Source organism: Nannospalax galili, unplaced genomic scaffold, assembly GCF_000622305.1.
Source record: "Nannospalax galili isolate Female #2095 unplaced genomic scaffold, S.galili_v1.0 scaffold547, whole genome shotgun sequence".
Taxonomy (NCBI): domain Eukaryota; kingdom Metazoa; phylum Chordata; class Mammalia; order Rodentia; family Spalacidae; genus Nannospalax; species Nannospalax galili.
Window position 1 is genome coordinate 165,077 of NW_008355824.1, and position 13,765 is coordinate 178,841.

General features: G+C 37.7%; 2 protein-coding genes across 2 annotated transcripts in view; both read left to right on the forward strand.

Annotated features, from left to right (window-relative positions):
- Positions 1-176, forward strand: part of LOC103750665 (transmembrane protease serine 11B-like) — a 7,463-nt gene extending 7,287 nt beyond the window's left edge. Inside the window, 1 exon segment of the mRNA XM_008853832.1 lies at positions 15-176. Within this exon segment, the coding sequence (XP_008852054.1) occupies positions 15-176 (162 nt within the window).
- Positions 177-5,061: 4,885 nt separating this feature from the next.
- LOC103750667 (transmembrane protease serine 11B-like protein) overlaps positions 5,062-13,765 on the forward strand; it is a 32,235-nt gene continuing 23,531 nt past the window's right edge. Inside the window, exons 1-2 of the mRNA XM_008853833.1 lie at positions 5,062-5,200; positions 6,515-6,660. Of these exons, the coding sequence (XP_008852055.1) occupies positions 5,062-5,200; positions 6,515-6,660 (285 nt within the window). The remainder of the gene's footprint in view (positions 5,201-6,514; positions 6,661-13,765) is intronic.

Below are 13,765 nucleotides of genomic sequence, written 5' to 3' on the forward strand. Positions count from 1 at the left end.
TTTTCATTTTCTAGAATGATTCTGGTGGACCACTAGCTTACTCTAACTCCAGAAATATCTGGCACCTTGTTGGAACAATAAGCTGGGGTAAAGGATGTGGTCAAAAGAATAAGCCAGGTGTTTATACCCGAGTGACTGCTTATTGTGATTGGATTACTTTTAAGACTGGACTCTGAAAGAAAAGTAAATTCAAAATGGAGCACAAAGACAATTCCAGGATCTTCATATCTTTTATATTGAGATCTATTTTAACTGATGGCAAATGGGTCATTTTCCTACACAACAAAATACAAATATCTTAATCAATATTCTCTTATATGCATAACACTATTGATTACTCTATCTATTTAATTAACATAGAAGACAGAGAGAAAAGAAAGGAAAGGAGACCAAATTATTATTTTTATTGATAACCTAGTTCTGATTCATCTTACCATTATATTTATAATTGGTCTTAATATAATTTTCAAAATGAAAAAGAAACATTTTGAAAGTATGAAAATAACATATGGTACATCTATCAAATAAATTCTTTTTATTCCATAATTCATAATTACATTTTGCTAAATTGGAATGTTGTACAACATATAAAATGCATTCTTTTTTAAAATTTTTATGGGAGAGAATTTGTATGCCACAAAAAAACATGTGCTATTGTAGTGAAGATATCAGAGGTTGAGCTAGACCAATTCTCACAATTTGCAGTTGAATGAACCAACAGTTACTAGACTAGATAAGCCTTAAAAAGACAATAAGAATAGAGGACATGAGGCCTGGATGGGGGAAGTAGTAAGGTGAAGGTGGAGGTGGAGGAGAGGGTCTGAATGTGATCAAAATACATTGTATGGATTTTTTAAATTAAATACTTTTTAAAAAATTAAAGAATGATTTTTTGATATTTATATAGATTTTTTTCCTTGATGGCCTCCTTCTGTCATCTGTTTGTCTTCTGCAGCAAAGGTAATGTGAACTCAGTGCAGGTGGGGAACTGTGAGGCCTCTATTTGAGTAGCTCTCCTTAAGGTGAAAGTGTAATTACATGAAGGATTGTCTTTGTAGTCATTACAAATAATTTGCCATTTTTAAATTTCTAAAATTAAAAACTGTCCCCCAATATAATTGCTAAAATTATATAAAATATAATCTAATTGATTGCTAAAATATAATAAATTGCTAAAATATAATAAAATTACTTTTTTCCAGTTGTGGTGTTACTCTTTTATGCTTTATTGTTCTAAAATATTACTCAAATGGCATGCATGGTGCCCATAAGCCAATTCCCAACCAGGGGTGCTGAGGCTCTCTGTCTCCACTCCTTAATTCTAATCACACCTGTTTCTGAATATATATATCTCAACTGGTACAGAGACAAGGATGCTACATTTTGTGGAAACAAATAAGACAAATAGACAGTAAACACAGAAACAAGATAATTTTGCTTTTGGTTTTTGGTTTTTGTTTAGTTTTGTTCTTGTTTTTTTGAGACAGAGTCCCACTATGTAGCCTAGATTGCCCTCAAATTCATGGCCCTTCTGTCTTTATATCTTGTCTACTAAGATTCTCTCTCTCTCTCTCTCTCTCTCTCTCTCTCTCTCTCTCTCCATCCATCCATCTATCTGTCTAGCTATCATCTAGGTATCATCTATTTGTCTATCAATCATCTATCTATCATCTATCTGTCTATCTTTCTTCCTATATCTATCTATCATCTATCTATCTATCATCTATCTATCATCTATCTATCCATCATCCATCCATCCATCTATCTATCTGAATAGGTCTTTATCATCTATCATCTATCTACCTGCCTATCTATCATCTATCAATCAATCAATCAATCAATCAATCTATCTATCTATCTATCTATCTGTCTGTCTGTCTCTCTGTCTGTCTATCTATCTATCTATCTATTTATATATCATCTATCTATTCATCTATCTATCGATCTATCATCTATCTACAGATAGAGGCATGTACCACCACCCATGCCCACCTTTACATAAGACGCCTATCTATCATCTATCAATCAATCAATCAATCAATCAATCTATCTATCTATCTATCTATCTGTCTGTCTGTCTCTCTGTCTGTCTATCTATCTATCTATCTATTTATATATCATCTATCTATTCATCTATCTATCGATCTATCATCTATCTACAGATAGAGGCATGTACCACCACCCATGCCCACCTTTACATAAGACAACTTGGAATCATAATAAAGATTATAAAAGAAACAAAAGTTAGCATACTAGAAAGGCATGGGTAGCAGGAGAATACTTTCAATTGGGCAGAGTAACCTCTCTGATGGCACAACAATTAAGCTGAACCTAAATGATAAAAAGGCAAAACACACCATACATCTAAGGTACTTAAGGAGACAGATATGTGGGATGTAAGGAAGGCAAATATGAGTGACGCCTCATGGATAAGTGAGAAATGACCGAAAATATAGAAAAGGTAGCCGAGAGCCAAGTCAGTTTTGTAAGCCATAGTAATGAGGTAATGTCCTGAATTTAATTCTAACTCCAATGAAGATTCTAGAGCATTGTAAACAGAGAAGATGTTATGACCTCATGTACACTTTGGAAAGATTAGCTTTGATGAAGACAGTGGACTAGAGGATCGGGTGAAGAGTACACTACAAGAAGCAGGGATATAGGTTAGGAAGCTGTTGCAGTTGCCCTACAAATAAATGAACAGACATTCACCCATTTTTTTGTGTGAGCTAACAAAAAGGATCCTATTTATAAAGCAATTCAAAGTGAGACAAAATATTTGACTTGAAGGTATACAAGATAGTACAAGTTGTATAATAGTGTGTAATTCCTGGCTTTGCCACCTACTAGCTGTGATGGCTTTGGACAAATTTCTTCAAATCACTGTGTTATGTTCCTTGATGCCATGTAGGAATAGGAATAATCTATACTTCATAATATTTCTGTGGACTTCTTAAAGAGTTAACTGACTTAGGGTCCTTAGAGCATGTAGCAAACATACAATAGATGTTACTTATTGCTATCCACATTGTCTTTTTCACAATGGATCGACTATTCATTTGCCAAGGTAAGGTCAAATTCTCTGCTAATGGCACACCTTATTTACACTCAGCTTCTGAAGAAATTTGTTTCTATAACTGGCAACTTTCTTTTTTGTATTATTAATTTTATTTTTTCTCCTGAATCATTTCAAGACACAGTAACAAAACACAGTATTTGATATGAATAGAAAATTCCTGCCACACATTTCTGCATAAAAACAGTTCAAAATGTTGTGTCCACTTGCTTTCTTCTATTCTTTTCCTAAACTCACTTCAAATAGCACATTGTTGAAGACACTTTTCCCAAACCATAGCTACTGAGGTTACTAATAAGTTCCATATTGTCTACTCCAATGCTTAGTTCTCAATCCTCTTAATTTGTTAATGGTGTTTAGTGTTGTTGATCATTTCTTATCGAAGCACATTTTCATCTGGATTAAAATAAAAGTAGACATTTTCCCCCTTCCCCTCCCCTTTCCTCTCCCCCGTCCCTCCTTCCATCCCTTCCTTCTCTTTCTTTTAAATCTTTCTGTGTTACCATCAATTCCTTCCCAGTCTCCTTGGCTGTACCTTAAATCTTAAATGCTTTCTTGTCCCAGGCCTCAGGCTCAGCTCTTTGCTCCTCATTTCTTATGTTTATTTCCTGGATGATCTCATTCAGTTGAATAACTTCAATCTCAAATCAGCGGCAACAACTCCAAATGTTATAACTGTAGCTTTAGCTGTTGATGTTTTTACTTTTCCATAGATTTCAAGTTGCATATATTTAAAACTTCCACTTAAAGGCTTAATAAGCAACTTTTCATTAGTATGAAATTCTTCATTTCTTCTCAGTCTTTCACATTTCAAAAAAAATGTACCTATAATCATTCTGGATGATTGGTATCTAAAGCCCATTGTTTCTTTATTTATTGGATTATGTATATGGGAACATTAATTTATGTCTGAACTGGGACAGTCGTATCCTTATCTCTGAGAATGCCTCAGTGCTGAGCTTGGATTCATGATTAAAATAAGTCAGTAAGACTTAGGTGAGGTTTAAAGTTTGAATCTCTTCTAGCCATTCCTGCATATAAGTGGTTACTGATCCAAGATCTTTCTGAAAATGTGTGCTTTCCTTTAATATTTATCACACCAGTTTTTGTGGTTGAATCTAGAGACAGAATACATATGTGTGGGAAGAAGGACCAGGGACAGTTGTACTGTGTCCCTTGGCCCTGAGGGCTTGTCTTTACTCTCTCTTAATTCACTGTATCATTTACTTTTAGATAAAATCTCTTTATTTGAGGAACCAAAATGGAAGAACTGCTTATCCTGTGTAAGATATATACATATATATATATATGTATATTATACAACCTTAGTATATAAGTCAGCCTTGACTGACTTGACACTCACTACGTAGATCAGGCTGGTCTTGAACTCACAGAGCTCTTCCCTGCCTCTGCCTCCTGAGTGCTAGGATGAAAGGCCTATGCCACCATGCCCCACCTAAATATTTCTTTAATATCTTAAAACCTAAAATTAAATAATAAAATAAAAAAATTTAGCACGTTTTATGGACCTCTTTTGCTTTCCTGTCATGGTCCTGCGATTTAGCTGAAATTCAGTGCAATCTACATGGGCTGCTCTGACCTGGGGCACAGCTGTTTGGGACAGCTGTCCCTCCATAGGCCAGAAAGCTTGCCCTGAAGGGAGCAGGCAAGAGTCAGATGCTTTGGAAAGAAGTTACTACTGGAATTCCAGTCAGAGGGCTGTTCCCAGTGTGGAAGTATGGACAAGAAATCCGTCCTCTCCTAGGAGCAATCATCTTGTTTGTTTTCATTTCACTGACTTCTGTCTGCTTTGGTGGAGATTATTTCTCCAAATGATGACCACATGGGGCCCAGACCCGATTCCACGTGAGCATCCCACATGAGCATACCAGTGCAGGGAGTTTAGGGATAGACACACGCAAGTATGCAGGAGGAAGTGCAGAGATGTGGGTGCTGCTTGGCATTTGCCCTGTCTACTCTGCAGCATGCTTGGTCTGGAGAGTGCTGTCCAGGAGGATGCTGAAGGCAAGACCAAGATCACAGCCTTGTTTCTGGATTTTTTTGTGCAGAAGGAAGCTGGGAAAGCCCTCAAAGCCCTGCCACAAGAAGAACCAGTTCGAGATTGTGATGCAGATAAGGCCTAGGAGTTCAGGGATTTGAGATTGATAGTCTGGCCCTCTGAGAGCAGATGAAGTTGTCCCATGACTGTGGACCACCAGGAGAAGAAGAACCACCCACTTAGACTCTTGAGATAATGAAACAACGATGAGATATTCAAAGTCAATGCTGACTTTGTGTTGTCAACCTATGTGACTAAACTGCAACAGGACAGGAGAGCTTCATACTTAATTTCTGTCCATAGTATATCTATAGAGTTCTGCTCTGTCCTTCCCAAGAGACTCTTGGCAAGAGGGTCTTCCTTTCCTCTCTGCAGGGTGGTGGACAAAGTCTCCTCACAGCTGTTCTCTGTGAATCTGGGAGATCCTGTTTGACCCAGACACTGGTTTCTGAAGTTTTGGTTCCTTGGACTTGGAGGTTGGAAAAACCCATCTGTCATTCTAGCTGAGATGTTAGGGTTGCTACTCAAGTCACTTAACATTGTGGTTAGCAGATGGTAGTCACCTTGGGGATATTAAGGTGATTGCCCTCATCGACAGTCTTAGGGAGAGACTTTCCTGGGCAAAGGCTCAGACCCTTTCTCATCTCAGTGGTGTTCCCAGTTGTCTGAATCCTTGAGAATTCCTAGTGCTTCCCTTTGCTCCTGGCTCTCATGGGCTCTTTGTTCATGTATTTGTGCACACTGTGTGTGTAATCTCAGCTCCCACATCCCATCCAGGAGAACCCTGTACCCTACTTTCAATACTTGTCTCCCTATGATACTCATCAAAAAGCAATCATACTATTTGCTTTGGTCTGAATTTCTGCTTTTCCCAGAATTCTTATGTTGAAGCCAACTCCCAAGGTTATGGATTCAGGGCCCTTGGGAGGGGATTAAATTCCGAGGGTGAAGCCTTCATGAGTAGACTGGTGCCTTATTCAAAGAGCTCCTTGGTTTCTTCTGCCATATGAAGATGCAACAAATGGAGTCCCCCCCAAAAATAAAAATCTTTGAGTTATTTATGGTTCCTTCCAAATGTCTTTATGAGCTTTTCAAATATTCAAGGTTCTGAAATCTCTTATAAGTTTAATGGCCCTAAAGCCATTTATAGCTATTATATCTGTGTGATGTCAATGTCACATAATAGAACACCATGTTCACCCCTTGATAAATCTAAATGTTATGATGTCATGTTGATAGCTTGAAAAGTCCCTGATATATTCACAGTGTGGAAATCATCAAGTTATTCAAACTCAGTGGCTCCAAGTATAATGTAAAAATACACTAGCATACCAATGAATATAACTGTTTCCCATTTATTTTACTTTTAAAATTTTTAGTGTTGGTCAAAGTGTGGTATGTGGTGTATACAAACATGCATGTGTGCAGAGACCAGAGGACATCAGGTGTTCTGCTCTATCACTGTATTGCACCTAATTCCCTTAAGACAGGATCTTTCACTGAACTGGAGGTATACTGGCAGCCAGTAAGCTCCCAGCATTTTTCTCATTTTCTCATTTTCACCCCCACAGTACTGGGCGTCTGTGTAACTAATTTTTATGTGAGTTCTAACTCAGGTTCTCACATTTGTGCAGCAAGCACTCCTACCTGCTGAACCATCCCCTAACCCACTCATTTATGCTTTCAGAAGCAAATTTTAGATGGCTCTGTGGGTAAAGGTGCATGCAGCCAAGGCTTGGTTTTTGATCACTGGGATCCATATGGTGGGAAGAAAGAACAGATTCCTGAAAGTTGTCTTCTAATCTTCAAATGAGTGCCATGGCATACATGTGCCCCCACACACATACAAACACATGCACAATAGATCAATGCAAAAAGTAAAAATAAAAATAAAAATGAAGTTTCACTAGATATTGTAATTGGAGTAAAATTTCTGTTTAATGACATTACAAATTAGCTATTGACAATTTTCCCAAAGTACTGTTAAATATCCTAATTGTTATCTACAAAGCAGCTGTGGTGAATAAAAATTTTTTTAAAACAAGTTTTTTTTTGTTTTTTTTTTTTTCCCATCTCTGGTGTCTTCCTCAATCTTTTTCTTCAAAGATTTACAATTTTTAAATTTTCATTGTAGAGATTTGTAATGTCTTTGACCAGGTTTATTTCTAGATTTTTTTGAGGCTATTGTGAATGGGAGGGTTTCCATGAACTCTTTCTCTGATTGCTTGTTATTGGTATATAGAAAGGCTATTGATTTTTCTAAATTGATTTTGTAACCTGCTACTTTGATGAAAGTGTTGATTATTTCTAGGAGTTTTTTGGTGGAATATTGGGTATCTCTTACACATAATATCATCTTTAAATAAGGATAATTTGACATATTCTTTTCCAATTAGTACTCCTTTAATTTCTTTCTCTTGTCTTATTGCTCTAGCAAGAGTTTCAAGTACTATATTGAAAAGGAGTGGAGATAGTGGACAGCCTTGTCTGGGTCCTGATTTAATGGGAATGCTTACAGTTTTTCTCCATTTAGAACAATGTTTGCTGTGGGTTTGTTGTATACGGCTTTAATTATGTTGAAGTACAATCCCTCCAGTTGAATTCCTTCTGAGACCTCATGGATTGGTCAAATTAATATTGTGAAAATGACCGTCTTACTGAAAGCAATTTAAAGAGTCACTGCAATGCCATTCTAAATCCCCATCACATTTTTCACAGAATTATATTTTAAAAAATCCTAAAATTCATGTGGACTCACAAAAGACACTGGATAGTCAAAACAATCCTCAGTGTGAAGATCAATACTGGGGGGGATTGCCATAACAAATTTCAAACTATATTAGAGAGCTATAGTAATAAAAACAGCAGGGTACTGGTACAAAAACAGATACATATATAAGTGGAACATAATTAAAGATCCAAACATGAGTGCAAACAATTTCAGCTACCTAATATTTGACAAAGGTGACAAGAACACACACTGGTGAAAAGATAGCACCTTAAAAAATGGTTCTGACAAAACTGGAATGAATGAAATTAGAAGGAAATTAAACCATTGTGTATCACCCTGCATGAAGTCAACTCCAAATGAACCAAAGGTATCAATGTGAAGCCTGAAACTCTGAAATTGTTAGAAGAAATCATAGGCAGTATCCTAAAGACATAGGTTCAGAAAAGGACTTTCTAAATTGGAAATCAGTTGTTTAGAATGAAGATCAACAATCAACAAGTGGGACTTCATTTAACTAAAAGACCTCTGTACAACAAAAGAAACAACCAAGGAAGTGAGGACGAAACCCACTGAGTGGGAGAAAATCTTCACCAACTATACATCTGACAGAAGATTATTATCCAGAATATATAAAGTACTCAAAAAATTAAGAATCAAGAAAACAAATGACTCAATTAAAATGTGGGCTATGGATCTGAACAGTATTCTTTTTTTTTTTTTTTTTTTTTTTTTTTTTGAGACAGGGTCTCCCTGTAGCCCAGCTGGCCTGGAACCCAAACACGCTATGTAGACTAGGCTAGCTTCGAACTCATTGAGATCCACCTGCCTCTGCCTCCTGAGTGCTGGGATTAAAGGCATTTGCCACCATGCCCAGCCACAAAGAGTTCTTAGGGAGGCAGAGGCAGGCAGATCTCTGTGAGTTTGAGGTCATCCTAGTCTCCATAGCGAATCCAGGCCAGCTAGGGCTACAAGGAGACTCTGTCTCAAAAAGACCAAAAAAAAAGGAGAAATAAAAGCGGCTAAGAAAAGACCTTAAAAAGTATTCAAAGTTCTTAGTAATTAGGGAAATGCAATTCAAAATCACTTTAAGATTTCATCTTACTCCACTCAGACTGGCTAAGATCAAGAGAACAAGTGATACCAAATTCTGGAGAGGATGTGGGGAAAGGGGAACACTCATCCACTGTGGGTGGGATTGCAAAATCTTACAACTATTATGAAAAGCAGTGTGGCAAACTCTCAAAAATTAAAATGAATCTACCATATGACCTGGTTATACCAATCCTTGGCATATACCCAAAGGACTCATTCTACTGTGGAGACATGTACATTCATGTTTGCTGCTCTTTTCAGAATAGCTAAGAAATGGAAGCAATCTAAGTGTCCCTCAATTGATGAATGGATGATGAAAATGTGGTACATTTACACAATGGAGTTCTACTCAGCAGTAAAGAAAGATGAAATCATGAAACGTGGAGTAAATGGATGAAACTAGAAACTGTTATACTAAGTAAAGTAACACAGACTCAAAAAAAAAACAAAAACAAGTAATGTATGCTCTTCCTCATTTGTGGATCTTAGCACCAATCTCTTACATGTGAGTATATGTCCTGAGTTACGTGTAGGAGCCAGAAAAATGGAAAGAAACTATGGAGGTAAAGGGAAAGAAGGAGCCTGAGAGAGGGCTAGCAGGAGACAGGTGTTACCAAGGGTGAAATTGGTAAAATGGGAGTATTAACTGTGTGGGGAAAAGGCAGGGTTTTACAAGGAACCATGCAGCTAAAAGGGAAAAAGAATCTCAAGGTGGGGGAGGGGGGACCATATGAGGCAGGTATTATCATGGGGAAAATGGGGTTACTTTAACAGAGGAGGGAGGAGAGAAGGTTAGACAAAGAGAGAGGAGAGATAAGTAATGATTAGCTGATGTGAAAAATCAGAGGGAAATGTATTAGTTCAAAGCCTACTGAAAAATACACATACAGTATCTGTATATGAGTGCATGTGTATAAGCTGAAGGCTATATAACAAGAAACAGTGTCAGATAAGCGGAACCTCCCATTGAGTTGTTGGTCAGAGCAATCTGAGAGACTCCCAAAATTATATAGGCTATTGCTGCAGTCCTTGATTATCTCACTGAACTTGAAGCTAAGACCCTATTGCTGAAGACAGGACATACTCTGGACACAGGTCTTAGAGCAATGAAACTGGAACTGACCTGGAAGCCACCTCCCTAAAGACTAGCTCTCATAGTTTTGGAGGACACTATGCAAGTTTCTAAGGGAGAAAATCAGTCAATGATCCAACCCCATATTTAAAGCCTAATAACCACAGCATTGACCAACACAATAAACTATATTGGCACATATATAGTGGCATATATAGTGGCAATATGCCACATAGTGGCAATTTTATCATGTGGGTAATCAAAGCTAACTAATTGTACTTAAAGCCTACTCAGTAGGAGGGAACTCATGCGCTGCACTGTAAACATAGCGAAATATACATGGCTGAAGAGGTAATAGATCTATCTTAAAGAAAGCCCTAAGTCTGTCATATCCCTAGACAAATGTAATTTCTACTATATGCTAAATATGGATCCTTATATTTACAGACAAGTATGCCAGTCACCACTTATCAAAATGCTTCTTTTATGACAGATGGAGACTATTACAGAGTTCCACAGCTGGTCACATACAAAGAATAAGTGTCTATGAAATGCCTATCCCTAAGTGACATATCTACCATGGAACGTCTACACCTAAGGCTCACAGAACAAATGGAACAGGGGTAAAGAGAATATTAATGTGTTTATCAACTTTCATCAGTGAAGCTTTCTCATGTAACAGAGGTGAATGAACACAGAAGGCCACAACTGACCAAAGTGTAGAGAAAAAGAGACTGTAGTGTGGGTCCCTGGACAAGACTCCTATATCAAACTTTACCCACCCAGGCTTAAGTACCATTGTGGAAAAGGGGGCAGAAAGATTGTAAGAGTCAGGGGAAGAAGTGCATGACTGTAAGGAAACAGTCTTATAGGCTCCTTGATCATATGAACTTGTAGCAGTGGTGACAGCATTCACAAGACCCATGCAAATTCAATCACACAAGATTCGGCATAGAGCTGGGAGATGGACAGGAACCCACATCATTGGCAAGGAACTATTGGCAGCTGATCACTGCTGTGTGAGGGAGAGTTGATCTTTTTAAAAATATTTTATTTATTATTATTTTTATTTTATGTGTATGAGTGCATTGCCTGCATGTATGTGAGTGCACCCAGGTCGTACAATGCCGTGGAGATCAGAAGAGGGCTTCGGATTCCCCTGGAACTACAGTTAAGGATGGTTCGTAGCTGCCATGTGGGTGCTGGGAATCAAACCCTGGTCTTTTGCAAGAGCAGTCAGTGCTCTTAACTGCTGAGACATCTCTCCAGCCCTGAGTTGATCTTTTTTAAGGGAGTGACTATAGACAGTCTGAAGAGGCTCCTGTGTATGAACTCATACCAAGAGACATCTGGATACACAAACTGATTTGATAGGGATAGGCCTTTACATGTATGACAAAATGCATGAAGTCCTGTGGATGGGATATGGGGGGAGTGTAGACAGGGAAGGGGTGATAAATATGATTAAGATGTATTGTATGAAACCCACCAAAATTCAATAAAAATGTATTTTAAAAACCTGGTTTTCTTTTTTCTCTTCTTTTCTTTTTTGGTCTTTCTTGAGAGAGGGTCTCCCTGTAGCCCCAGTTGGCCTGGAACTCCCAGTATAGATCAGGCTGGCCTTGAACTCACAGAGCTCCACCTACCTCTGCCTCCAGAGTACTGGGATTAAAGGTGTGTGCCACCATGTCCGGCCTGGTTTTCTTTTTCTATAATTCCAAAGTAGGAGGAAGTTTCAGAAGTGGCTACTTTTGAAACACTTCATATTTCCATGTCAAGGACATTCTAGATTTTCAGTTATAGTCACTAAAGCATTAATAGAAAATCCACACATAATAAAAAGCTAATATTCCCCATAATGGCTATGCTTAATTATGAACATAATTCTACCCTACTTTCTCATGTTTTTTGCCTTGAAAATTACACCACTTGCAATTTGTACTTACAGTTGTCTGAACAATATTTATTTTTACTAAATATAAAATACATATTATACAAGAATTCTATTAAATATTATACCAGATTTCTTAAGTCTAGGTTTATGTTTTTTAATTAATCTATAAAATCTACCAAAACTAAGATTTATGAGACAGATCTTACTAGACAGAGTGAATGCCCTCACATTATCTCTCCTAGCAATTTGGTGAACTAGACAAAGCCGTGATTAAACCAGAAAGCTTAAAGACCAGGGAGATATTTTCAATTTGGCTTCCTTTTAAGAAAAATTCTGCATGCCACCTAAACTGTGGCCATCCTACTTACTTCTGAAGTAGTAGTGTAGTATTGTTCAGAGTTCTCTCCAGTATTACTTTCCGTATAGAATCTAGCTCAGCCTCCTCCACCCCATCTCAACATGCTTAGGGAAGAAAACCTGTACCCTCTATTTTGTCTTGCAAATCCATCAAGCTTCACTCACTCTTCCTACTTGCTATTGAAGTACAGCTCAGATGTCATTTCCACCATTCCAAGGCAGGTGCTGGACATTGCCCAAGGAATTGCCTGTCATTGCACTTTTCACAGACATAAAATGATTGAGTCTCCTTTTTAGACCACGATCCTCTCAGGGTCTCATTGATCTTTGTGTTCCAGGATGTGTGGCTGGCTCAGTGAAGGTAAATTTAGTATCCAACTGAATAAAACTATCATGTGACTGCAATATATCTCTATTTTATTTCCTATCATAGTTTATACATAACCGATGTTCCAAGCACAGTATTGATATTTATGAAACATGCAATGGTATACACTTTGTCTGAGGTGCCTACCCGCTTCTGACATTTTTGTCCTGAAAAACTTATACCATGCTTTAAAAGTTAGCTTACACACAGGAGCATTTTGGAGGCACAGATTAGACTCAATAGGTCTTAAAACATATAAGTAATAATAGAGGACATAAAGCGGGGGTAGAAGGTATGGGTGCAGAGGGGGAGGAGAGTCCGAATATAGTTAAAACACATTGTATGAAATACTTGAATCAATAAAAATACTTTAAAAGTTAGCCTACACATTTGTGAGACTTTTTATTCACCAAGTTCTCAATGGTTTTGTGACTATTGTCACCAAGACACCTAGTTGTGAGACAACTAGCAAGTTTTGTAAAAATGTCAAATACATGTGTCTTAGTTAATATTTGACCTTGATTCTCCAAGAATCTGTATTTTATTGCCAATTCTACCTTTTTTCTCTACTCAGATCTATGAGGATAATTTCTTTAATGCAACAGGTTTTTTTTTAAACCACATAAGAAATGCATGAACACATGCTCATGAAGCAAACAAGCCCTTTTGTACCAGGCTAGCATTCCTTTAGTCATATTTTCAGCTTTCATCATTTCCTTGTCCTCTACACTAATCCCCATATGAGGAATCTTTCCAGATTTTGCCATGTATTTGTTTTTATACCTTTTATAAAATATTAGCACTCATTTGAAAATGATAGTGTTAGGGGCTGGAGAGATGGCTCAGTGGTTAAAAGCACTGGTTACTCTTGCAGAGCGCCTGAGGTCAAACCCTAGCATCCACATGGCACCTAATGACCATCCATGGCTCCAGTTCCAGGGGATCTGATGCCCTCTTCTGACCTCCATGGGTGTTGCATGATATGGGAGCACTTATATACATGCAGACACTACACTCGTACACATAAAAAAGAGAAAATAGGGGTTGGGGATTTAGCTCAGTGGTAGAGAGCTTGCCTAACAAGTGCAAGGCCCTGGGTTCGGTCCTCAGCTCTGTG